We start from the raw sequence: 26,946 nt of genomic DNA on the forward strand, positions 1-26,946 counted from the left end.
ATTTTCAATCTAAAGATCCCTGAGTAGTATTTATTTAGGAATAAAAGTAGCTTTTTATGATACTTAAACGACTGTTGTTTCCTTCTCCAGTTTCTTATTAAAACTGATATGATTTATATGTGGTTATAAATAAAACCTAGGCCCACATAAAGGAACTCAATCCATCCAGCACTGTTAACACTTCTGAAGACGATTTTGTCCAATGTAAGAAGTTATTTCTTACCATGAATAAATCTGAATATTATCATGATTTTGTCAAGAATTCGTTCCAGTTCTTCATCTGTTGCTTCTTTATTACCAGCTCTTAGCTTGGAATCAACATGTTTTGCTAAGATATCAAAATAATTGAAAATTATTTTCACATATGCATTTAAAATATAAAAATAAGAAAAACATAATTAGACCAGATATCGTTGTGAAATAGTTTTGTGAATCAGATCTTTGATTTCATCATTTTAGGGAACTAACTTCCTGTGAGGAATGGTGAATCTCCTTGCACCAATAGAAAGAGCCAACTCTTCTGCAACTAATAGCTTGAGAGAGGATCACTGAGGTTATGGGGACTGTACAGGATATCCCAGAGTATCAGAAGTGAGATTTGAGCTCACTGACTCCAAGACTAGTTCTCTATACGTGACATTATGTTGGCCAAACAGTATTAGAATATATTGTGAAATGGAAGGTATTTTCATATTTTATAATATTTTTTCATTTGGGCTGTTAAGATGTTAGTAATTTTCAAAGAGGGGTTTGAATACAGTGGGCTAAATAAGTAAACATGCACTGATATATCATGATATATTAATAATGACACTGAAATGTTGGATTTTGAGATATATTTTCTTCATTTATGACTTCCTCTCCTTACCTGGAAAAAAGGGCTTTCTTTGAGTTTTAGGTGGGGAAAGTTAAATAGGAACTGCCCGGTCTGCTACATGTGCATGCAAAGCTTTACACACAAGAGACAAAGCAGACAAAGAGCGCTCTCAGAGATGGACGGTAAGTATAAAACCCAAAGGAATCCTTAGTTACAGAAACTGATGATGGTGGAGTGCATAATATGCCAAATAATTTTCCCGAGTGATACACAAATTTAAGAAATGAAGCTTCTGGAGAATCCTGAATTATACATTCTGACATTAGCAGTTAATTATTTTATAAAGCAGATTCAAAATTTGCTTTCATTTGAAATTTTTCCTCTCAATTTAACAAACATTCATTAAATACTACAAATGTTCAAGGTATTGTGCTCTCACGAGTATGTACCTGCTTATTTATTAGTACAGAGTGATAAGTAGAGCTGTTAAAAAAAGTTAGCTCTCCTTCTTCCTTGTATAAACAGTCAGGGGTACCTTTAATAACACCCAGTGGATAACCTTGTTAGCTTGTGAAATCTCATCTAATTTAAGCCCTCTGTGGACAATATGATACAAAGATGGCAAAGAGGATGTGCCCCTTAAGACAGAGACTAGGTCTGTGACAATAGACACTGAGTCTCACAGTTTTACTCATATCTGACATACAACATGCCATCTCAATTAAATTAACCTAATCAAAGTTTCCTCCTGTTGGCAGGAAGGGAAATCACATACATTCTGGCACATTCAGTCTTCATCAGCTGCAGCTCTGAAGTTATTACAACTTACACAAATTAAGAAATATTTTGTGTTCAAATTAGTCTTAAATGGGCAACACTTATCCCTCATTCCATTGAGTAATTCTACTTTTGGAAATCAAACTCAAATTTTTTTAATGGAATATCTATTCTCATGTGGTGAGTTATTTCACAATGGTTTTCTCTGAAAATCCAAGTCTAAATGACAATAAAGGCAGGACAAATTTTTTTCCAGAATTTTTTTTTGTAGAATAAATCTTATATATATTTTATATTCATGTTTCAACTAATTTGTCTTTTGTTTGAATTTTCCTTTATTTTTTCTTAAACATTTAAAAGATGTTTTTATGGAAATAATTTTTTCTTACCTATTAGTTCTGCGGGCTTATTTGGTCTCTTGTTGATAAATGTTTCAAAGGATTCTTTCATCAAGTTAATGAATTTTTCGTTCTTCTGAAAGCATACTTCTATGATGTGGTCCACTTTATCCTTAAAATCTAGTAGTTCTTGCACCATATCTTTGTCCTTTTCAGGATTAACTACTATTGTTGTTCCAAAAGTCTGTAAAAACAAATGAATACCAAATCATACATGGTATCTACAATTATTTTCTTATACTTATATTAAACATACAATTTAAGATAGAGAGGGGATTAGAAATGAATTTCTAATAACCCTAAGTTCATTTTATATTGAAACCACTTTCCAAATTCAGTACTTAAGTGCTAAGTCTAAAGTAACTTTAAAATGCTGAAAAATTCTGCAGTCTTTTAACATCCATTAAAATAAACTTAAAAAGACATGCTTAACCAAACTAAGCCATTCTTATCTAGTTACGAAAATAAGGCCAAGTTCAGAGTTCAATTTCTTAGGCAACTTTCCCATTATAAAAGTTAACCATTTTGACAATGTTTCTCAACAGGTTTCTTCTTTTGGGTATTATGAGTCAGCTGGAAGAGGCAGCATACAACCTGAAGTGCTGGCTGAGGAATATTGAAATTTGGAGCTCTTAGCCACAGCAAAGCCTGGGTGTCTAGCCCAGCCACAATATGGTGAGCCTCTGGGAAGGGATACCCCTAGGATGCCAAAAGAATAAACTGGCTCAGGTTGGAAACAGAGGTCCGAACTTCCCTTCAAGTCAATATTGAGAACGGGGCTATGATTGGCCACTGTACTTCCAGACTAAGAGGGGGAAGGAGGGAAAGAAAGAAGAAAACTATTTCTATTTGGCAACTAAGGAAAGGCTTTTAATCTTATTTATGTGTTAATTCATTAGAATTTTGTACATAAGACCTCCTTCAGAGTAATTTACTGCAAAGATTCCTGCCCCCCGCCCCCAACGTCTTTCTTCTGTTTCTAGTTGCGTTAGTTATTGTACATTGGTCTTTCTGCTCAAAGGCATAAGCAGACCTTAAGTTTTATAAGTGGAATTACAAAAAGTCCTATCTCTTAAAAAAAACAAAACCAGTTTAAGGCCACAAAGAATAATCTTTTTTTTTGCAGCGTAAGAACAACCCCTAATTCTTTTAATCTGTGCCTATAACAATGACTAATAATTTGCAACATCATCTTAAGTTATGATAGCAGTATACGTTAAGAAAATTAAGAATTGAAATCCATCACAACTGTTAACGAGTTAACATTCATTAACATCAACTCTGCAGATTAAGAGCAAAATCTAACAACAAATCTGAAGGCAGTGAAGCAGCAGGAAGCAGCACAGTGAACATCCCCTCAAAACTTTGCACCAGACAAAATCCTGATGGGGAAACTCCAGAGAACATCCTGATGAATAATCTGCCTAGCCCAGGTCAGAACATGGAAAAAGAGACATCTGCAGACAATGGGGAACATGGTCTATCCAGCAGCAGGCTGCATGTGCAGCATTCCCAGACTCAAAAAGTGGGCCTCAGTAACTGAACAGGTGTTAACTTGCAGATTTGTTGCTTGTATCCCATTTCTAGGTCACAAAGTCAGGGTACAATGAGGTGAGGTCCTGAGCCCCGGTGTTGTTTCCAGGGAGGGGGGCCTTAGGTAGTGTAATAAAAGACAAACAAGTTCAGAAGCACACATAAGTTCTCATTCCCGGGTTCTAGCTAGGTCTGAAGCCTGCAGGGAAAAAAAAGCAGGGCAGGAGTCGCAGACCAAAGATGAGCCTGCAGTTCTGTACCACCAAACCAACAGAGAGCTTCCAGCTGGCTTATCATGACTAAGTCTACTGTTGCCCAGTCCTAACCCCAGGTCAGGAGCTTGGAGGGATCAAACGAGGCGGGAAGCAATCAGAATCAATGAAAGCTTACAGGTCCCCAGCCTGAGATGTCCCTGAGATCCGGGATTAACACAACACTAAATAACCCCACAAAGCAGCTGCAAGGCCTGTCCAGACCTCCATCCCAGAAGAATGCAGAACCCAGGCCTCACATCAAGTCCAGAGTCAGGAAGTCAGCTGGATGAACAAGCAAGCAACAAAATGGCCCCACCATAAAGAATTATTATGGTGAAAGAGATGCTCAAGACACAAATCCAGAAAATGAATGAAAGCCTCAAAAAAAACCACAGAGTGGAAACAAATTCAACTAGAATTATTTTAGAGATAGAGTTAAAAAGAAGTTTTTATGAATGAAATGACAATGGTAGAAGAAAAATTGAAAAAGAAAAGAGAGCTGTGAAAACAAATTAAAAAGGGAATTAATAGCTTGTATAAGAGGAACAAAATCTTGTCCAAGAAACAAACTCTCTGAAAATGAGAATGGACTGTTATGAGAAAACAAGAAATATGAAAACAAAGCCAAAAGACTGAAAACTTAGAAAATGTAAGGTATCTCAAAACAGAAACAAATAATTTGGAAAAACAGATAAAAAAACTTGAAGATCACTGGATTATAGGAATGTGAGTACAGACATCCAATGTCAAGAAATCTTGAAAGCTATGGAGATTTCTTAGAACAAGAGGGCTAAGTAGAAACAGAAAGAACCCACTGCTCATCTCCTAAAAGAAATCCTCACAAGAAAATTTCCAGGAATATCACAGACAAAACTCAGAACTATCAAAACCAAGAAAATACTGCAAGTGACCAGGAAGATCCAAGTTCAGAGGAGCCACATGATCACACATGATTAGCAGCCACCACTATGGCAAAGGATATAGGATTATAGCCAAGATTATTAACCCAGCAAAACTGAGTATTATCCTATAAAGAAGAAAATCCTTTAATCAAACAGTGGACATTCTAAGAATTTTTGATGAAAAGAGCAGAACTATAGAGAAATTTTGAATAGTGCCAAGCATTTTCCACAACACTGTTCTGAAATACCTTGATATATTCACTCCAGTGCTGCAGTAGGATCTGTTGCCCTCCTTTTACTCGACTGAACAACTGGTACATCTGTGTGAGATCAGGTACCCTGTTTTCATCAAGCAAGTTATCAAGTCCTAAAATGAAATTAAAAAAAAAATTAATGCATTTATTAATTTAATAGCTGGGTGTAAAAAAGTCACAGCTGTAATTTCTACTGCTGGGGAGGCTGGGGCTGGAAAATCACTTCAGCTCAGGAGTTCTGCACTCCAGTAGGTTGTCAACTGATAGCCACACTAACTTCAGCCCCAATATGGTGAACTCCTAAGAGACCTTATAGCTTCTGCCTCAACTGAGATTAAATTCATTTTTAATCTAGGATTAGACATAAAACGTACCTGCCAAAACAAAAATGACATAATTTCCCCCCATAATTCTATATTTCTTTCAAACATGAACATCTTGTAAAGAGATTTAAATTTTTTTTTGTCAATTAATAAAATAGTCATTCCATTTTTAATGTTTACTTTTCTGGTATCCAAATAATTGAAAACAATTTTTAAAAGCAGAATTAAGTCTTCAGAGTAGTCTCTATATTTTTATTCTATCAGGCAGTCATACAAATTCTTACCAAGAAACCCATGAATAAAGTGCTTCCTGAGCCAGTTTATTCCATTTTTCATTCCCCAAATAATTTTTCAACCCATAGTCTGACATGCATAACAAATCCCAATAATTTGTACTTTTTGGTCGTTTTACTTCTCTTTGATGGCTCTATTAAAACTTTTAATTTTTAGTTTTTCTACACCTTAATTTTTATGTAGGCATTAGATAATCTTTCCATCTTGCTTTTCTGAAGTAATCAGGTGACAGTAGCATTAACTCTTTATGTTCTTTGGCCTGTCAGTCACATTTCAAAGGGGTGACCTTGAGACCTTCTAGCACAGAAATCATTCAGCACAAAGTTTAGCAGTAAGTTACATCACATCTGTCTTCAGTTCCCCCTCAAATTTTAATATGTAAGGTTCTTTTTCTCTCAGGACCTACAATTTTTACCAGATATGATGCAATCACCACTATATTCTAAGATCAGTGTTCATAAAACAAAAACCATTATGCATACTTGTGTTAATTAAGTATTCTCTTGGATAAAATGTAAGCTCCCTGAGAACAAGGACTGCTATTTTTTTTTATTTGGTTTGTTTTTGTCTTTGTATCCCAGCAACTCTCAGAGCACCTGGCACAAAGTAGGAGCTTAATAAATACTCTGATTCACAGAGCATCAGGGCTGGAAGGGACCCAAAGATCTAGTCCTTCATATTATAGGTAAGAAAACTGAATTCCTAACTTTTGTAGCGACAAGTAGCAGAACTGAAACTGAATTAAGGTTATGATTTCACAGATTGGGTTCCACTTCATCAAGCTACCTCATTCATGAAATAAATATGCAGATCATGAAGGATATAACTTATATTATACAAACTTATACAAATTACTGCAGAGCAAATTATATTATTATATTGAAACTTTTACCTTTTTGTAGAATCGCCGTTAAATGTTCACCTAAAAGCTGCTTCTCCACACAAGCTATTAGTGGTTTCCTATATAAAGAAAAAAAAAAATTAAAGACCCCAAAAATATTATAAGCCTTAAAGGAACTGATACACTTGACTATTCCATGTGACAAGTGGAACTTTCTATCTCTGAAGCAAATATAGAAAATATCCATTAATCTAGAACATAACAAATAAGGAAACTAGAATAACCAGAAAATTTTCACTGCATAATGCTGAAAATTGTTTGCTCATAAAAACTGAAGCATTGTAAGATCTTGAAGTCATTTTTGAAATCATTAAAAAAATCAAAATGCATTCTACATAATGACTTGTTTTAAAAAAAAAAATTCTATTTTAGCTCTCTGAAATATATCTCCTGACCTATGTAAGTAATCAATGGGGCTTATAGTGGTAAGCTGTACAAATGGGGAGAAAAACAATATAGGTCGACCAAGTCCATCTATACGTAGTAAAAGGATGATAATCTCCTTATTCTTCAGCTATCTAAAAAAAAGACAAAATACTGAAAGGGACTGAGATAAACGAGCTGAAAATGGGGGGTGCCCTGCTCCAGAGGAGACAAGCATACAACACGGCTTCCTAAAGCACAGCAGAAAACAGAGGACGAGCTAAGCTCCAAAGGTAACCACACAGAAATGGGGCGAAGAGAACACTCCAGTGGGATTCCTCACAAGTCTTACTCTCATGATGTTGACAGAAGAAGAAATAAAGTAAGGCTACAAATAGACCAAGGGTTACAAGAGGATGAGAAAAAGAAAATAAAGAGAGAAATGAAGGGTTGAAGTAAAATCAGAAAACCTGAGTGAGATCAGGGAGAACACTAAAGCCCCACAAGAATGAAAGGTACACATCATTACTGCAGGCATTCAGTCCCATTCTTGGGTTCTGAATAATGAAGACACCAACATCAACAGATGGAAGTTTACGTTCATTCTCTATGTCCTACCTGCCCATCGAGTTATTTTACGGTGAAAAATGAATGGGCACCCTGTAACCCCTGCCATGTGGGTGGCTGGGCTGTCACAGCTCCTGAGCTGGGGAGAGGACACTGTGGAGGTGCCAAAAGGACATTCAACATCAATGTGGAGAATCTCTGAGAGCAGGGAACCACTGGGTGCTTAAGGAGGAGTCAACAGGCCTAGGTCAGAAAATGGAACAAAGTTCTGGGGTTGGGCAGTAGTGGGATAAAGCTCATGAGTGCTTCCAACTTGGGGGAAATGGGACACTGTTTTTTCCTAAAAGGAAAGGGGGAATTATGTGAATAAACATGGGACTGAAGATTCAATATCTGAGGTATACCTAATGAAACTCTCAAACATTCAACACTCGGTAAATTCCAGTTGAGTCTCACCACTTGGTCTCTTTTTACCTAGAACTTTTTAAATAGCCCGGCCTGAATTAATTTCCTTGAAAACAGGGAACATCTACCATTAGGCAGAGTAGGTAGCTATTCTAAGTGTATAAATTCAAAGGTGATGATGGCAAAGCCCTCTACACCACTACACCCAACTTGCTGCCGATTCCTTGAAAACCAATTTCACTTCATTATGACACAGCACTAAGTGAAGGTTTGCTTTGTGAATGCTTCATAAATGTTAACAATGTGACATATTATTATACTACTACCACCAGAACTACTCAGAATTAATATACCAAAAGAAGAAAATTTTAACTATGGTAAAAGTAGAGAAAGTAAATAGTACTCACTGTGTGCTGTGATCTAAATAGGTTATTACTCTGTCTCCTTCTTCTTCTAAACGTTTGTTTACATGGTTAAGGTATTCTGGGACCTTTCAAACAAAAATGCCAAGAGATCAATGATGTCACAGAAGTAACACTAAAGTCACCATTGATTTCTATGATCACTTTCTTCTGGAAAGTTAAAAATTAAAAAAAATTATCATTTTCCTCAAAATTTATTTAGAGATTAGGCTAGATACAAAATGCCAAGATTTTAGAATTATAGTTGTTAAGAGACGTAGTACAACTCACTCATTTTATAGATGAAGAAGATGAGGCCCAGAGTCACATAGAGTACTAAGCAGTAAGTCATGATTTGAACATTCAGGTTCGTCGACTCCAAGTCCAACGCTTATTTTTTAATTAACAACGGTTTATTTTCTCTTCCTTTCACATTTGCTCCCTCCCAACCTCTTCCCCTTCTCCCCCTGAACGCTAACTTTACTGCCAACACAGTCTCCCTCTTTGTTCTTGGCTTAATCACTAAAATTCATTCTGAGAAAAGTTGCTGCACGTTGTTTCTATTACGGTGCCATGAAAGAGCACAGTTTGGTTTGGTTTGGTTGCGCTGCCCTAGGATCAGTTGGATGCTGAGAGCTGAATTCATTTGGCATGATGATCTACATTCTGTTTTTTTTGGTGAAATTCCATGGGCTTCCCCTGTCTGGATAAAAACACTCGTTTACCTGAACAATTTATTGAATTAGAAGATATAAGACCTTACTGTTAGACTTCTCATCCCATTCAACATCTGCTTGGATGTAGAGTTGATAAAAAATAGGCTCCATAAAGCAGTATAAGGCTTCTCTTCTCTACTCCAAACCAGCCCGAGAGTTGCTTTTTAATGGCAACAACTTTGCTACTCAACAGCTAAAGAGATGGCAAAGTTCTGTTCTGGAATGTCCTCGGCCAAATAAGGAGAAAACCACACAGCCAGAGACTGTGGCAACTACATGAGTGACACTTTGGAGAAAAGTTCAAAGGACTTGCTTAACCAAGCTACATGCAAAGAAACCATTGTCAGGGCATTAGCAGAGTCTGAAAAAGTGACAGACAGGCCAGAATTCAGAAGACCGATTTCCAGGGCCAGCTAATTAGCAAGATGCTCCTGAGTAATTCACTTCATTTCTCTGGGCCCTTTTTATCATCTGAAAAAAGAGAGGTAATGAACTATATAACCTGGAATGTTCTTTCCAACACAAATATTTTATGATTCTAAGAATAATTTTTGGGAAAAATGTTCATTTTTAGTTTGTGTTTTGTTTTTGAATTTCAATTCATAGAGTATAATGGAAACAACATTTGTGGCTCTGGAGTCACAGGACCTGGTTTCAAATCCTACCTCTCTTATATATACATATATATCTATATATATCTTATACATCATGATGCTGGGCAAGTCACATCTAAGGCCTTGTCTAAAATGAGGAGGTTATAGCCTTGGAGGTCTCCTAAAGATCTGTGATCCTAAGACTCTTTTCCTCATATATCTGCAGAAACATCTTTTTATTGGTGTTGTTGGGTTGTTTCAGTTGTGTCCAACTCTTCATGACTCCATTTGGGGTTTTCCTGGCAAGGACACTTGGGTGATTTGCCATTTCTGTCTCCAACTCCTTCTATAGATGAGGAAACTGAGGCCAACAGGGTTAAGGGACATGCTCAGGCTCACATGGCCACAAGTGTCTGAGGTCACATTTGAAGTCAGATCTTCAGGTCTCCAGGTTCTTTGCTCCATCCTACTAGCTGCCCAAGGCAATTTAAAATATTTTTTGCATTATTTCCATTTTGTGTTATCTTACTGAATTTCTGTTTTGGGGAATATTACAAAAGTTTTCAATTAAACATGCAGTTTATATTAATGGGAGGGATTATCAAGTCTTAGGATAATTTTGTTTTTAGCTAAAAACCAAAATTCTATTTTGGCTAGATCATAGCTGTAAGAAAAGTTTCAAAAGTGTGTGTTGGCAAATGTACATATATCAAAATTAAAAGCACAAGTACTGAAATGAAACAAAAATATTATGGTTATATTTAATATTTTTACCTCTCTTTCTTGCATGAGTCTTTGGCCTTCTGCAGCATATAAACAATTAGTCTCTTCCAAAAATTTCTGCTCAAATGAATCTTTATAGACCTAAGAAAGCAATATTATTATTTAGTGACAAAAAACTAAAAGTCATTGTTCCTGTTTTAAATTTGAGGTTACATAAGAAATTTTAACATGTAATTGGCACCAAGATTCAGAAAAAAACAAGGATAAGTCAAAAGTTAAAAGTAGCTAAGAAGTCATTTACTTTTCCACACGTGTGCTCTTTTATCTATCACTGTACCCCTGCCTCTCTCAGCTACAGCACCACCACTATGCTGGGCCCTGAAACAATCCTTTCAAATACCCCTGAAATGGCTACAACTTTCTAGGCATCTGCCAGACTGGATCTCTTGGTGTCATTTAAACTCCTGGAGGCATGATGGACCAACATGGATTTCTGAGACAGAGATAGGTATATGCCTACATGCTGGTTTCCAAATGTCAAAATTTCTCAGCAAGGGATGTTATTGTTTCAAATAAGGTTGTGTTTTTGTGGAACCAATGTCACAAAGGGCAGTTCCTCAACAATAATGCTACAAAATTTGTTATTTGTTCCTGGGTAGTCAAAATTTAGACAATAAAATTCTTAAAAACCAGTCTTTACAGAGAAAGACCTGAGAAAGCATGAGCTTAGGGATCTTGACAATGTGTTTGGATTAAGATAAAAGTAAAAACAAATAAAATTTTTGTGATATTAGAGAGATGGGAGGAAGTGCTAATTTTCCTCCTCAAGAATTCCCTAGCCTGTATTTCAGTATTTTTCTAGAGATGACAATTATCAGCTGAATTTTAACACTGTATTTTCTAAAGGACAGCTATTCCAGCACTAAGTAAGGAATAATTCTTCTCTGCAGAAGAAAAGAGTAACGGAAAATGTAGAATTCAAAGGCAAGAACTAGAAAGGGAAGAACAAGAAATGACACCTGGGCATTTAGGAGCTAATTTCCTCATAATTCCTTTTCTCTCATAACCAATAAGCCTGGCAGAGGTTGGGCTCAAAACGGAACCACTAGTAGATGTGTTCTTTGGTTCTTTCCTGTTTTCAGAAGCATATCCGATACCATCCTGCTAATGCTAAGTGCAACAACTTTATCAATGAATTACTGTTTCAAATTCCTTATTACTTTGTAATGTTTAACATCCAAATATAGAGAAAAGCCTCAAAGCGGACCCTACCACTAAAATGGACTATCTGGAAGGTAGGTGGAAGGCAGGAATGAAGAAAGCACAAACCTTGAATTCGTGGGGAGATTTGGTCATAATGTATTAAGATTACTGTAAAATTATTTGGCTAAGTGAATTTACATGTGGTGTATTCCTGCATTAACATTTGGGAGAGTAGTCCAGGTAATTAGAAAAAGGTTCTGATGCTCAGGTTGTAATTTTTTTCTAGCATCTGGCTTAAAAAGATTCATAATCAAGCAAATCACACCAAAAAGTAACAATAGTTAGTTTAGGAGAAAAATAAATCTATTAGGTTTTGATGTAGCATGTTACCAATTCTGGTTAATTAGTACTTTAAATTAAACCTATTTATGCCTCTAGCTGCAAAAACTGTGTCTAGTAGCAGTGCATCAGAAGCCCGCAAGATGGGTATTTAAACATAAAAGCAAACCTTGAGTTTTACAATAAAATGAGCAGTACTTACTTTCCAAAGTGTTAAGCTAGGATTCTGCCCCCTCCCCTGAGTTAAAATGTGGAAGAGAAGGGATTCTGATCACACTTGTTCTTAAAATTTCAAGGCTGAGTTTTAAATTCTATGTATAGGACTTCTGCCCCATCTCCATAATTCATTAGTTCTACAAGGAATGCCTGTATTGCACGGAATAGCCTTTCATAGATATTTAGCATATTTCAAAGTTAGTGGCTTAATTATTTATATAAGGTCCTTCCTAGATCACCCAAGAATGAGTAGTTGAGACAACTGTTTGCACAGTACTGTGCACATTACCATACACTAATTCTTGTAAAAGGATAATCTGTGTATGACAAATAACAATTGCATTTTTAAAAGGCTACTTAAAAGGAGGGAAGCTACCTAGTTCCACATCCCTATTTCAGTAAAAAGCTAAACCAGGTGAAATGATGATCAAGATGTCCAATAAGAAGTAATATCCTCCAATGCAGAACCACAGTAATAGTCAGCTGGAAGTCCCTGGGACAGAAAAGGGAATCTCCAGCAAAGCTAATGTCAATGTGGGCAACAACCTGGAAGCCAAACGGGAGAGAGGTGTGTGTGTGTGTGTGTGTGTGTGTGTGTGTGTGTGTGTGTGTGTGTGTGTGTGTGTGTGTGTGTACATACGTGTGTGTGTGTGTGTGTGTGTGTGTGTGTGTGGCGCGGGCAACGACAGCGAAGGGCTCTCCATAGAAGCCAGAAAACCACCTTTGTGGATTTTCTACATCACTGAGATCACTACCAGTCTGACTCAACAACACCCCAGGCCTGGGGGAACTCCATGCCACTTTAGCACCTGTACTGATACACAACAGAGAACCTATAAGATTCTGTGCTATGAACCTCTAAGATTGCCAGGATGTAGAAGTTAGCAGAGTTGAGACAAAGCAGGGCTGACCAACCCATCCAAAACAAACTCCAACTTCAGGAGTGGGTGAAACCTGGTCTTGCCACAAAGCCCCAGTTTAGGGACTAAGGTTGGAGCTTGGAGTAAACTCAAGCCAATGACCACTGTAATAAATTACAGTAGGCCCCGATATGCCCCAAACTTCAATCTAGGAGAGAGTAACTTCTTCACTATACCAAGCAGAAGCCCAAAGGGAAGAAAAGAAGGATATTCCACAACAACTCTATGAAAACCTAGGAGAAATGAAACAGACAATAAAAAAATGAGATAAAAGCTCTTGAGGAAAGAATCGGAAGAAGAGCTTAGAAGAGAAAAGTAGTAAACCTTACCCAAAGAAAGGATTCTGAAAATTAGAAATAGATGAAACAGAAACCAATGACTATGAGATAAGAAAATTAGAACAAAAATAAAAAGTTTTCTAAATTCAAAAGATTATTTAAGGTATTTGGTATCAAAAAGAAGTCTGTAAGAACGGTTCCTACAAGGGAAAAAAAATAAAACATGAAGGGAAGAGAACTTTCCAACAGCTCTAAAGAAAATACTCATGCAAGGACAACAATGTTGTAAAGAAAAGAAAAATGTTCAAAGCCTTGATTAGGAACTTTGAAATGCAAACGTTAAGAGTTGAGAGAAACCTAGAAAAGCAAATTTATCTGAGCAAGCGATGATGCAGTGTTAATTTCTAACACAAGCGTTCCTTCAGAAAATGTCTTCAAAGGGTATTAAGCAAATCAAAGTATCTCCAAATGGACTGGTTCTGTATTGAGGCCTGTTAAAAGTGTAAAGGTGAAAAGAAAGGAGGAAGAAGGAGGTGGAACTTGCCAATTTTCCTAACAGGGCAGTGAGAATAAGAGTTTACAAAACTTCAAGGAAAAGATGAGAAGACCAGGTATCAAGTAAATTTTCACTCTTACCTGAACTGGACAAAGTCAGGCTGAACACACATACACGTGCGCACACACACACACACACACACACACACACACACACACACAGATTTTGTTGTAGAAATACATCAAAATCAACAGAGAAGGAAAAATGGGTGGGGGTGGAGGAGGTTTAAGTAGGAGCCTGATTCTGGGGCAGGAGTAGTCACAAGAAAAACAAGCTTCTTGATCCTTAAGGAGGGATTAAAAGAACAGAACCGTAATCACCCGGGAATGGCTAACTAAATGCAATGGGACATCACCGAAATGTTAAGAAATGACGAAAGAGATGATTTCAGAGAATCCTGGGAAGTAGGAAATGATACAGAGTGAAGTGAGCAAAACCAGGAAAACAAATTTTGCAAGTTGTAAGTATGTCATCTTTGCTATCTTGTAAAGAAAATAAAAACTTCCAAAGCCTTGAGAACTGAATAAAAGCCATGACCAAATACGTCTTCAGAGAGCTACAATGAGGCAATGTTACATACCTTCTGTTAGAGGACTGATGGTACAGGGAGAGACATCTCTGGACTTGGGCACCATAGGCTTGGTTGTGTTTGCCTAAGCTTATTTGTTACAAAAGTTTCCCCCCCTCTGCTTTTAATAGGAAAGGAAATATCTAAAGGAGAGGGAGAGTTTGAAATAGTGATGTCAAGCAAAGAATGCCACTGAATCATTAAAAAAAAATGCACAGAATAGAACAGATAAGCAAGACAACTGTGTAAGTATCATGTGGAATTTATCATAAACTTTTTAAAGAAGCAAGCGGTGTGAAATGAAGACCAATCCTCCTTTGTGTTCTGTCGTAAATATGGAAATACTCATTTTTTGTGGGGTGATCAAATTCAGAATTTAAAAATGAAGTTTTTAATAAGGGAGAGCACAACCAGAACTTTAAAGAACTGGCTGTAGAAGGTGCTATGAAAGGTGAAAAAGGGAAAGAGAAAGGGGAGGTTAGAAAATCAAAAACAAGACTGGTCTACGTTTACACTGTTGCTGGTTTTGCTTAATAAAAGGAAAAACAAAATTGATAATCAAAGTATTCCAAACACCTTCAAGACAATATTAACTGCATCCCTTTAAAACATTTTGTTCCCCAAAGATGTTATTTGATGAAAGAAAATGCTATACAGTGATATCTAGTTACAGAATTAGAAGCGAATTAAAAATACCACAATGCTGCCCCTCTAGCTTCCCAAAACTGACATTCCAAAAAAGCGATAAAGTCTCTTTGAGTGGTATGCATTTGGATGTATTCAGACTTACAAAGCTATTTTTTAAAAAAAGCATTCTAGAAAAATCTATCGAATTACATTTAAATGAAAAGTTTTTCTACCAATAAAAAAAAAAAAAAAAAGAAGAGAAAGAGGTAATTAAGTTCTGGATCTGTGATTTCATTAGTGTAATGAACTTCCAAAATAGGAATTCAGTTCCCTGGTATAGAAAGGGAACTTGTAGTGTTAAGATTTTGTCTGGGCCACTGATATATTAAATGACTTGCCAATGGTCACAGAGACAGTATGTCAGAGTATGGAACACAAGACATGTCTTCCCAACTCCCAAGAACAGCCCTTTACTCAATGCCACTTTTTCCATTAAAACTCAACTGAGTTTATTATTGAAAACTGTAGTTATTTTCAAGTCTTTTTTTATTCTACGGTACGAATCAGAATGTCAGATTTATTAGCTGCATTGAAAGGACTGTTAGATGACATACTTACTTGAAGATCGGAGAGCATGCTCAAAAGACTTCGTAACAAGCTCCTATCGACAGCTTCGCCATTTCTCTCTCTTTCAATTAATAGAAGAATTCCGTCGATAGTTTTACTTTGAACCAGCTTATCACTGATAACATGGTTCCTAAAAAGTTCTAATCCCATGTCCCTGCGCAAACAAGAAAGAGCAAAGTTAGATCTGGGGGTCAGTCAGTACAATCAGTTTTAATATTACAGAATTAGCAGCAAGAAGACACTTAATTCTCTGCATCAGAATGTCAAAAACATTCCTTTAGCAATTTAATACACCTAAAGTTCCTTTAAATAGTATCTCTTTCAGGACGATTACACGTTTTTCCTCTTTACCCCCTCTATACTGCCAACCATTTTCCTTGCCATTCTCTACCTCCTGCCTCTGACAGAGCTGCTTGCTACGCCTGGAATACCCACCCTCCTCTCAGGTTCAGCTTATTCCTAGTTGTTGCTATATTCCCTTCTCTCCAAATTTATTTTATATTATCTGTGTACATTTCCTCCCCTCTTCCTCAACCTCTTACAATGTATGGGTAGGGATTGTTTCATTTTTGTCTTTGTAAGCACCCAGCGCAATGTCATGTACATAGCTTGAGCGCTTATTAATTCTTAAAAAGAAACAAGGTTGTACTGCTTTAATGGAATATGGCAGGTCATATTTTCCAACATGGGGTCATAAACTCCCACCTTCTGGTATAATTTGTGCAAATATTTAACTCTACCATATGAAATGTAAACCTGTATAAATGCTGCTCACCTAAATTCAGGACTTCAAACTACTTTTGCTCGATGACTGGCTATGAATTTTATGGGCCTTGAAATTCAGTACTTTTTGTCCTTACTTTACTACCTTTCTCCAGTCCCTAACTTTCCTTTTCTTCACTAGAGTTCTTTTTCTCCTTCTACTTCTCTTGGTATTTCCCATCAAACTTTTCTAAATCCGATTTCTTTCTGCCTCTCTTGATCAAGACTTTCATCCTTATATAACAGATACATACCAGTAATTTATTCAGTTTTGTTAAAATGTTCTGTATCTGCTTATATGCTAAGATCCATTGCTATACATATAATCTATACATACGCATACTTACTGTGATGGATCCATGATTTCATCAGTGTGGGTACTCCCTCCACCAATGCAGATTGCAACCCTTCCAATGCCTTCTCATCCTGTGATTCTTATCCATGTCTTTCCATAAATCTTCCACAGAAGACCTACTCAACATGTTGGAGGCCTTTTTTCTCATTCTCTTTAATGACCCGAAGGTATCAAAACACCAAACTGTCCATCTGTATTTTTTTATATTGCTTATCACATGCAATTTATTGATAATATGCTGAAGCCTAGAAGTGGCAGTGTGGTGCAGTGGGCTGTGCCACTGGATCTGGGAGTCAGAAGACCCTATTTAAATTCCAGCTCTACTCCTTACTACCTATGTGATTTTGGGCAAATCACTTAACACCTGTTTCCTCATCTTCAGGATGAAGGAGTTGGGCTAGATGGTCTTTCATAAATTGTAAATCCAATGATCTATGTCCACCACACATTTCCACTGCCTTTTGTATTAACTGTAATTCAGCTCTTCCATGCATATGGTGTTCCATTGGCCATACAGTATCTGGGAGAACTCTAGTTTTTGAAATGTAGCCTTTTGAGGCATTTAGCAATTTGGGATTACTGAAAGCAATATAGTTTCTCAAGACTAATGCAGTCTAGTTTCCTCTTAAACAATTCTCGTCTCAGCTAACTGTCCATTTGTATTGCTTGGTCAAGATGAACTAATTTAACAGGCTGCTCAATCAGCCACACATCACAGTATTGGCAATGTTAATTTTTAATCAATTTGTCCACCATGACCACAACCTGATTTCTTTTCCCTAAAGTGGTAGCCAGCAGAGCCTTGCACAAAGCAGATATTGTTTATTGAATTAAATCATCCAAAGGAGAACTTTTTTGTACAATGTCACATGAAAAAATTTGGAGAATCTTGCTATCAACAGGAGTCCTTCAAAGAACATCTTCCACGACACTAGCAAACATTTTAGGTTTACATATACTTAACTGTTTTACATTTAATTCTACTGGTTCATCTCTTATATAAAGAATAACCTAGCCTAATCTCACAAAGATTTCCCAAGGTAAGGAAGTTCAGTATGTTTTCTCACATATTCACTCTAAATGCAGTTTCTGTGATTCTTTTAAGTTTTCTTGAAAAATCAGTTCCAGTTTCTTGAGGAATCACTCAGAACTGACTAGTGTCACCTCTGAAGATTTCTTTTATGTATCTGGTCAAGTCTAACCCTTCTTCCTTGTCACTCCCACTTTCTTGTTCACTATATACTGAGAGTATAATCCAAATCATGGCTGAGAATATATCACTGTGTGTACACCACAGACACATACATATATATGAATGTCACTATTAAAAAAACTATCATCTGTTGAATTTTATCTCTATTTGCTAAACTTCCTGATTTTACCTACAAATGCCCGAGGAACGATGTGGTATAGCCAGATCTAATGCCAAGCTCTTCAAAATCTTTTCTACTCTATTGTTTTTTAGCCTTTCATAAAGCAATACTACTTCTCATCTTTTCATCATCTTCCATTATAATATTAGGCAAATGATCCTGTAATAGCTACCAGTCTGTAATACCTTTTGCTGTCACATTTTTCCACTTGTCAAAGAAACAGTATTTGTTGATTGAGGTAATTTCTGGGCTCTTTTTAACCCTGGAATTGTGGTGACTGTTTATTGGCTAAATTACCTACCCATCCCCCAAAATGGTAAAAAGATTCCCATTATCTGGAGTTGACGGTTTATATAAAAAATTGGAGTTTCTATAATCATACGAAACATTTTCTTCTTATCTTATATCCTTTTCTTCTAAAATGGTATTTATTTTGACTTTGATGAACAATGCAGATTCTGAAGTGACCGTTCATAAGCCACTGCATTTCTATGAAATGGTTTTCATTTTTTAATGTCATTCATGTACTTGACATCCAGTGCCTTCCAACCTTCTTCTTAAATAAAATGTTGAGATACAGGCACAGGGTATTTGATTTTTGGGTACATGATGAGACTAATTCCTTTATTTATGTCTTTGAAGACAACTTCTGATCTGTCCTTCCATTTAGCTGCAGTATCTTTAATTCTTCTGGTTTCGTTCGTAGCAAATGCCAATAGGAATCTGGTTCAGTTCCTTCAGTAGTGTGACAATTTGATTGTCGGACAAAGATCACACATTAAGAGTACCAACACCGAATGTTTGAAGATGCTCTTGGACCGTGAATTTTGGTGCTCTCTGACCCACTTTCTGTCACTACAGAAACGAAAGGGCACTGCATAGAACTAAAGGAAGTACTGTGCTTTTGTCCATTTCATGGATTGCTATGGCCAAAAAAAAAATCACCACCTGGTAGCCAACCTTCCGGTGATAAGCCTTTGCACACACAGCTAGGCTGGCCCTTGGAAAACAGACGCACAGTTTGTTACCGGGTCTGCAGACACACACACACACACTCAGCTCAGATGCTATCCACTGCATTTGCCCACCATCACCATCACCACCACCTTCACTCTAATAAGATAAATGAGGGATTTGAAATCACAAGACTTCTGTTTGAACCCTAGCACTGCCACCTGCAACCTATGACTTAGGAAATGTCCTCAACTATATCCTAGAGATTCAGCTTCCTCTTCTGTAAGAGGAGGAGACTGGAGTAAGGGCCTTTCTAGCTATACATCTCATCATCATGAGAGGAGATATTCAGAACAATTTACTTTCATTTAATTTTGTAATATAAGAAACCTGGCTAATATTTGAATATTTACTTCCTAGGATAGCTATATACTAAAATATTTTAATATATATTTAACACTTGTAAATTCCTATAATCACAAATGTATTATCTCAAAAAAATCATCCTATACTTTTCTTAGTTAAACAGAATTAATATTTTCATGTTAAATAGAAATGCTAAATTGCCTTTGCTAAGGATTTTTCTTTAATGATTTCATCACAGCTTAAATCTAGTGCAAGAACATTCCCACATAAACAGTTGTTCACACAGATGCTTTTTGAGCCTGGTTTTGATACCCCTGAAGACAGAAAAAATGCCTTCAATAAGTGATCACAAAATGCCAAAGAGAGTTTCTGAGCCACACAAATACTTTCTCACGCACAGCAAGAAAGTTTGCATTATTTTAAAACACTACAGAAGCAGAATGAACAATTGTTAGCAACTACAATGAAAATGTTTAAAATTTATGACTCAAATCTAAGAGCTGCAAATTTTTTTACCTTTAGGTAGAGATTGTTTTAATCTGTTCTATCACACTGAAAACACGTCTTTTAAAAGCCTAAACATACACTGTGCATTTTATTTTATACTTTAAAAAAAAACAAAATCAGGCATATCAAGTTTCCTGGGTTCTGATGGGCAATACTTCCAGAATGATGTGAAAGTAATTTAAACTGATCTTCAAAGATGAATATTATATCTATGGCTTCTTATTTTTTTCATTTGATGATATGTCAGGTGCTCCGCTGCCACCACCCCCACTCACGTATAGAAATGCCTCATTTATCTGGCCAACTTCTGGCAAACTCAAGCACAGACAGCACTCCAGTGCAAACTGGAAAAGAGGTGGATGTGGCTGAGCATTAAGGAAAAGAACTGTCATACCAATATTGATCCTGGATAATGAAACCCAGCTTTCTCCTCTCAGAAGAGAGGTAGAGCCTATGGATGTGAAATGTGGTAGACAGTTCATAGGATTTATTAGTTTTGCTTTATTATAAGGGAAGATTCAACTTGAGGTAGAGAGAAGCTTCAAGGGATGACTGTTCTACATTTTAAAAGCCATCATAAAGCCCATGCACTCTCCTCAAGGTAAAGAAAGCAAACTGCTCAAGTTTCCTGTGAACAATTTAGGTTACTGGCAAAAGAAAATTGGTCATCTGGTTCACCATGGCAACCTATGGCTCTTAGGCCTGCTCCAGATCAGAAGTAATGGAAGGTAGGGGGAGGAAGAGAGAGATATGTAAGAATCATTCCTCCTGAGAATAGTGAGTGAGCAATGCCAGCAGATCTAGCCAAGAAGGAGGATAAAAAACCACCTGCTAAAAAAAGACAGTTATAAATACCTCAAACCAATCAAGGAAAATGAAATCTAGTGTACTGCTTAACAAAGAAGGTAACTTTTTAAATATTTTCATGATAAATGATTAAAACAAAAAAGATCCAGTGCTTATATGATTATGGTAAGCTACAGAAAACTAAAAAAAAAAAAAAAATAAACAATTCATGCATTCAGAATACTTCATTCCCTCAAAAGACTAGAAAAATGAAGTGCTACTGTATACAAAATCAATTCCTTTGACCTTAAAAATATGTCTTGAGGAAGAAAGACCATAAATAAAAGTTTGTTTCTTCAAGATTATTAATACAACATATTGGTTCTACGTGCAATATTTTATTTCTGAGACAATGTTCTTAAGAATGTATGTCAGCAATAATTGTAAATAATTTGAAACTGATGTAAATCATCTGAAATTTAGAAAATTAAAAAAAAAAACTAGTTTTAGTTTTTATGTCTAGTATTCCTATTAAAATCCTGTCTTCAAAATCCTAATTTTGACCAATAATAAATTAATCACAGGCATTTTTCAAACCCCTAGACATTTTTTTCAAAGCTACTTTACCTTGAGACACTCTTGTTCCTTCAGTGAGGACATGTGAGAGACTCTAAAGTGTTCCCAGAAAATGACCACTTTTTACAGATTGGTAGAAAATGTACAATACAGAAATCTCAAAGTACCGGCCCCGAATGGTGAAGTGATTTACTTGAGATCACATACAGAACAAGGAGTAGAGACAGGACGCAGACTAAGGTACCATGACTCTTTATGTTCCATTACAGAATAATACTGAATCCGGTCAGATTTAAATGGGCGGCCAGTGCTAGATGCAGCTTTTTAAATCCAATCGCAAACTCAATGAACTGTCCTTTCCTGTGGATGCTACCAATTCTTTTGAATTTACTGCTTTTAAGATAATCATCTTTCCCTTTCACTGTTTTTTTTAACCTTTGTTATTAAAGTCAACCTAAGCAAGGAAGCATATATTAAAAATTTATTAAATTAAGCTCTGTGGAATTCAAGGCACTCCAACAATTTCACTAGCGTGACAGTCTTTACTTTGTGCGTGTTCTGAACTACACCTGTGAAGTCAGTGGTATAAAAAAGTCTCAATGAGGAAATCCCCTCTCCCCACACAGACTGGTACTGCTTCTACCACTTATAGGCTTAGAAAGAGCTTCCTGGGGCACTGAGAGGTTAAGGGACTTACTCAGGGTCACACAGCCAGTGTGTATCAGAGGTGAGACTTGAACCCAAGTAACCTGACTCCAAATTCAGCTCACTATCCATTACTCCACACTGTCTTACTACAATTTGCAGTTTGACAACTTGTTCTACATGATGGCTCAAAGAAATGAGGTTCTATTTAATTTATGGTAAGTCTAGGTTTTTGATGGTAAGAGGGGCAAATACAACTTTCATTACATCTCAACACAAACTTATGGACACAGAATCAGATCCGCACAATGCTGAGACATTTCTGGTTGGCTTTGTGTGGGGAAAGGGAAGGGACAGTGAGGAAGAAGATAAATCCTTGATTATGCACTCTAGGGAACTGGAAGTTGGAGAGAAGAGCCATTCTAACAAGGGGGCACTCAGGCAGCTCACTAAACTGATAGGTTCTGGTCCAGAATGCCACTCCAGTTTCCCTTCAAAATCCTTCCATTTCTGCCTTTTGAAATACTACCTATCCTCTGAAATTCAGCTGAGATGTGCTCTCCATGAGACCTTCTCTACTCTCCCCAGTCACATCACACAAATTCGTCTTACACTTTTCTGGTACAACTGTAATGTAAAAAACACAAAAGCTTCTATGTGTCACCTCACCCAAGAGGTGAGATCAAGTCCTATTAAATTGTGTAGCACAGGAATACTATGTATGTAATAAACAAGTAATTGTTGAAGAACACAGTGGAAGATGTCAGGGGATGTGTGTGTGGGGGGGTTGTCTTTAATAAGGAATGCTGACAGCAACAGATGTTGGATCAGGCCACAGGAAACTGCTCAGGGAAACGAGGCAGATCTGGCAAGTCAGAGAGCAATCCAGTTATGCACTCGCTAAGTTAATGTCAATACTCTGGTTTTCTCATATCCTCTCTCCAATTTTAAAATGTATTCAATTCCATTTGCATTCAGTAGATGTGGTAAAAATAAAGATGGGTAGGTGCGAGAGCTAGAGGGCAGGTCTAGGAACCAGGGTTTGGCAGAGCATCAGGCCAGAGACTGATAAAAATACCTGAACTGTGCTGCAGAAGAGCAAAGGAATATGGGAATGCTGGTGCCTTAGGCCCGGATCCATTCGTCTAGTTTTACAGTCCCTGATCAGCCACCACAGTATAGAAATCACTCTGTTTCCCATCTGGGGTAAATGGCTTCATACTTGATGGTAGCAGTGGGACTTCATAATGGAAAAATAAAGTTACTTATAAACATGAATGTATAGTAACATTACTAATGAGAGATATCTAGAAATTTTCTCGTTCCAAGGCTTCTCTCTTTACGTGGATATATTTTAAGTGTACATACATTTATTTAAATATGTATACAAAAATATATGTGTACACTGTAAAACAAAGTCAAGAGGGTGCTATGAGTCAAGGTTCTGGACAACATTAATATGTTAGGTGGCCTAGTAGATCCATACAGGCTATCATGTACAGGGTTATAGTATAACCCCTTATAGTAGGGATTCTAAAATAGTACATCTTTATTTTCACTAATCTTTTACTGAAATTTATAATTTTTTTCAATTATTTAAAAATATTATTCTGAGAAAGGATCCAAAGGTTTCACAAGATTGTCAAAGGAGACCATGGCACAAAAAAAAGTTCAGGACTTTTGCTTTATAGACAAACTGTAAAATGTTAACAGAGCGTGAAGTAAACCAAGCTGATATTTACAAGTGAAAACTATGGCAGCAGCCTGGGATTCCACACTGTTTTAACTGGAGTATAAAGCTAGCTGTGGAAATGTGGATTTAGGGAACAATTCATGGCAAATCTGCTGGAATAACATTAATTTCCTATTTACTCTTAAAAAGTGTCACTGTGGGATTTAGCCTGGATACTGGAAAAAAGAAAAAGAATACTCTCATTCTTTCCCTAGTACACAAATCGCCACCTGAGAGGCTGCCTTCATTCAGTCTCTTCCCTCCTCATACTTCCTCCTCCTGGCTGCCAAACTGATATTCCTCATGTGCAGGTCTGACCATGTTACTGCTCTGCTCAAGAAGTTTCCTCATCACCTTAAAAAAAATGCAAACTCTCCAGCTGGCAAAGTCCTTCACAATTTGGCTCTAGTCTATCTTTTCAGGCTGCTTATACGTTATTTCCCCTGATGAGTTTATGTTCTGGCCTGGAATACAGGTTCTAGGTTCCAAACAGGTCCCCTGCTGTTCTCCATACACACAACATTTCATTCATTACTACTCCTTTGTGCTGTTTCCCACAACCTCTTTGCAGGCTGTTTATCGTATCTGGAACACTCTTCCTCCTCACCTGAGAATCACTGGCTCCCTTCGAGGTTCAGTTCAAGTGCGACCTCCTTCAAGAAACCTTTGCTGATTCTCCTAGCTGTTAGTGTCATCCACTACTCTGTATTTATTTTGGATAAAACCTGTGTTTATCCACTAACATGTTGTACCCGCCTCCCAAATGAATGTAAGCTTCTTGAGGATAGGATCATTTCATTTTTGTATTTGTGTCTCCAGGACCTACCACAGTACCTGACAAAATGACACTTAAAACTTTTATCAGTAAGACACAGATGAAGCTGCTTTGGGTATATAACATCTTCAGCTAAACATTTTAATAAACTAATGCGCTCTATCCTCTCAGAACAGGTCTGTTTATTATGAGGAAGATATCATGATTTGACCATGTGGACCGATTCTCAGCCAATTTGCAATTCATTTTCCTAAGATAAAAGAATTCAAGCAAACTGTATATTGTTAACCAGTATTCCACTTGCACTGATTAAACTTCCCACTTTTGTCCCTTAAACATGGCCCTATTAATAACAATCACATAATTCAGTTTATTTTAAATGTCTTATTTATCACCCTAGTCTCAAAGTCTCATTAGTGTGTGTCTGTATTTTTAAAAGAGTATCTTAGTTTCATATAAGAGAAAGAACACCACGCTGGGTGGCAGAAGGCATAGGTTTTAGTCATGGCTCTGCCATTTAATAAATGTGTGACCGTTGGCAAGTCATTTAACTTCTCTGAGCTTTTCTCCTCATCTGAAAAATATGGATAATATTATGCAACAGAACCTGCCTCAAAAGGAGGCTGTATAAATATGTTAACTTTAAATTGCTATATGAATGAGCTATCACTGCTACTTGTATTATCAAAGTTTTTCATGTTCCTCTAGTTATAACTCATTTTTTTGTTTCTAGTTTATATTTCAAAGTTTATTTTTTCCCCATATTTAAAAGTATAACCTGAAATGAATCTTGGAAACTCTTTTATCATATGCCAAACAGATAGTCTGCTTCTACAAGGGCATCAAGGATATTTCATTCCAACTTTATGATGAAATATAGATGCTCTATTTAAAGAAATATTCTTTATCTGATCACATAGTAGTTTTTAAAGCACCATCTTAATTATGACTGTTGATCTCTGAAAAAAAGCAATTAAAATGATTTTCTATATCCTTTAGTATTTTTCTTTTGTGGCTTAGAAAATTTTCAGCATACATATGATATAAGACTCTGCTATCAGATTATGATTTCAGTTTTCTACTTTATTTAAGCTGAAACTATCTTTCAGTTGTAGTCTTTTTAATATAGTCACATTTGTAATATATTTCAGTGACTGTATATTAATATTTTCTCACAGTTTTATCTTCTTATACATCAACCTAAGTTTTTTTTTACATTTTGAATATGAAGCATTTCAATCTCTTTGAAAATATGGTGTGCCTCGTCTGTTCTTCCCCGATATCTCACAGGAAATCAACAACAGGGCTATGTATTCTGCACAAAGGGTGTTACTGTGGTGTCGATGATGTGTTCACCGCACCCCTGGACTGCTCACTGTGCTCTGGCCAGTCCTACCTGTACTCTATTCAAGGAGGCCAGAGGCACATGCTACTCAATGTCTACACACCATGGGGTAGATCTGGGTAAGCAGAAGTGGTGACTGGCATAAAGGATTTCTCCCCAAAGCCTGTTGAGGTAAATCCAATCCTGTTCTGGACCTCTGGTTCCTGGAAGAGGATATACATGTTTCCAGAGAAGACAGATAATGGATACATTTTAAAATTCTGAAAAATGTTTTAAAAATTAAGTATGAATTTTAAGAAAAATTCTTTATACCTTTCGTCTGGACCTGTGGTTTCAATGGTAGAGGGAGAATTCCTGGTGTGGAAAATTCCTCCACCAATGCAGATAGGCAACTCATCTGTAACAGTGTTGCCTTGGGCAATGAGACATTAAACGACGTGCCCACAGTCACACAATTATTACATGCCAGAGGCAGGACTTGAACTCAGGTCTTCCTGACTCCAAGGCCAGTCCTCTACTTACGATGCTACACTGTGTCATACTTTAGAGGTCAAAAAGCTTTGTTCTTGTATCAAGGTACCATCAAATTACCAAAAATAACTACCTGGGAAAACACAACTTAAATTTTTTTATACTTTTAGTAGATTTACTTATACCATAGAAATTTAAAAAGATACCTACCATATAGAAGGAAGCATTGAATTCTGAAGTACATAAGTGCGATCCAAAAACAAGAAAATACTTCTAATCATGATCTATAAATTAAAAACATACACCAATTTTTATTTCTCTAATAAATGTAATGCATTTAATTTTGTTACTAAGAAGATATTAACCATCTCAAGTTTTATATCTTTCTTTCTAGTAATAAATCCCAGAAAGTTCTCATTTTGAATTTTTTTCATTTTATTTAACACAGTCCTAATGCATGCACCCCAAGTAATTAGTATAAATTACATCTTTTTAATCTAGCCATTCTGTGACAGACATGGTAAATCTTATCCAGGGAAAATGCTACAAGTTTGTTTCCCCTCCCCTCTTTCCAATATGTTTATATATGTATGTGGTGCAGTCTTTTTTCAACAGTTAACACACAGTAGTATAGTGTGTAACTTACAGACAGTAAGATTTTAACTGTTAAAGCATATACATATATACGTACATATATGCACCAACTCACCTCAGTCAAAACAATGCTAACAGAACCAAAAAAGA

At 36.6% G+C, this 26,946-nt stretch overlaps 1 protein-coding gene across 1 annotated transcript in view; it reads right to left on the minus strand.

The window, feature by feature from the left end:
- CUL4A (cullin 4A) overlaps window positions 1–26,946 on the minus strand; it is a 58,496-nt gene that overhangs the window by 15,671 nt on the left and 15,879 nt on the right. Inside the window, exons 5-12 of the mRNA XM_072621914.1 lie at window positions 26,413–26,486; window positions 15,547–15,709; window positions 10,273–10,362; window positions 8,196–8,278; window positions 6,445–6,512; window positions 4,930–5,048; window positions 1,984–2,176; window positions 224–328 (exon numbers count right to left, since the gene is read on the minus strand). Of these exons, the coding sequence (XP_072478015.1) occupies window positions 224–328; window positions 1,984–2,176; window positions 4,930–5,048; window positions 6,445–6,512; window positions 8,196–8,278; window positions 10,273–10,362; window positions 15,547–15,709; window positions 26,413–26,486 (895 nt within the window). The remainder of the gene's footprint in view (window positions 1–223; window positions 329–1,983; window positions 2,177–4,929; window positions 5,049–6,444; window positions 6,513–8,195; window positions 8,279–10,272; window positions 10,363–15,546; window positions 15,710–26,412; window positions 26,487–26,946) is intronic.

Source organism: Notamacropus eugenii, chromosome 6 (genome assembly GCF_028372415.1).
Source record: "Notamacropus eugenii isolate mMacEug1 chromosome 6, mMacEug1.pri_v2, whole genome shotgun sequence".
NCBI classification, from domain to species: domain Eukaryota; kingdom Metazoa; phylum Chordata; class Mammalia; order Diprotodontia; family Macropodidae; genus Notamacropus; species Notamacropus eugenii.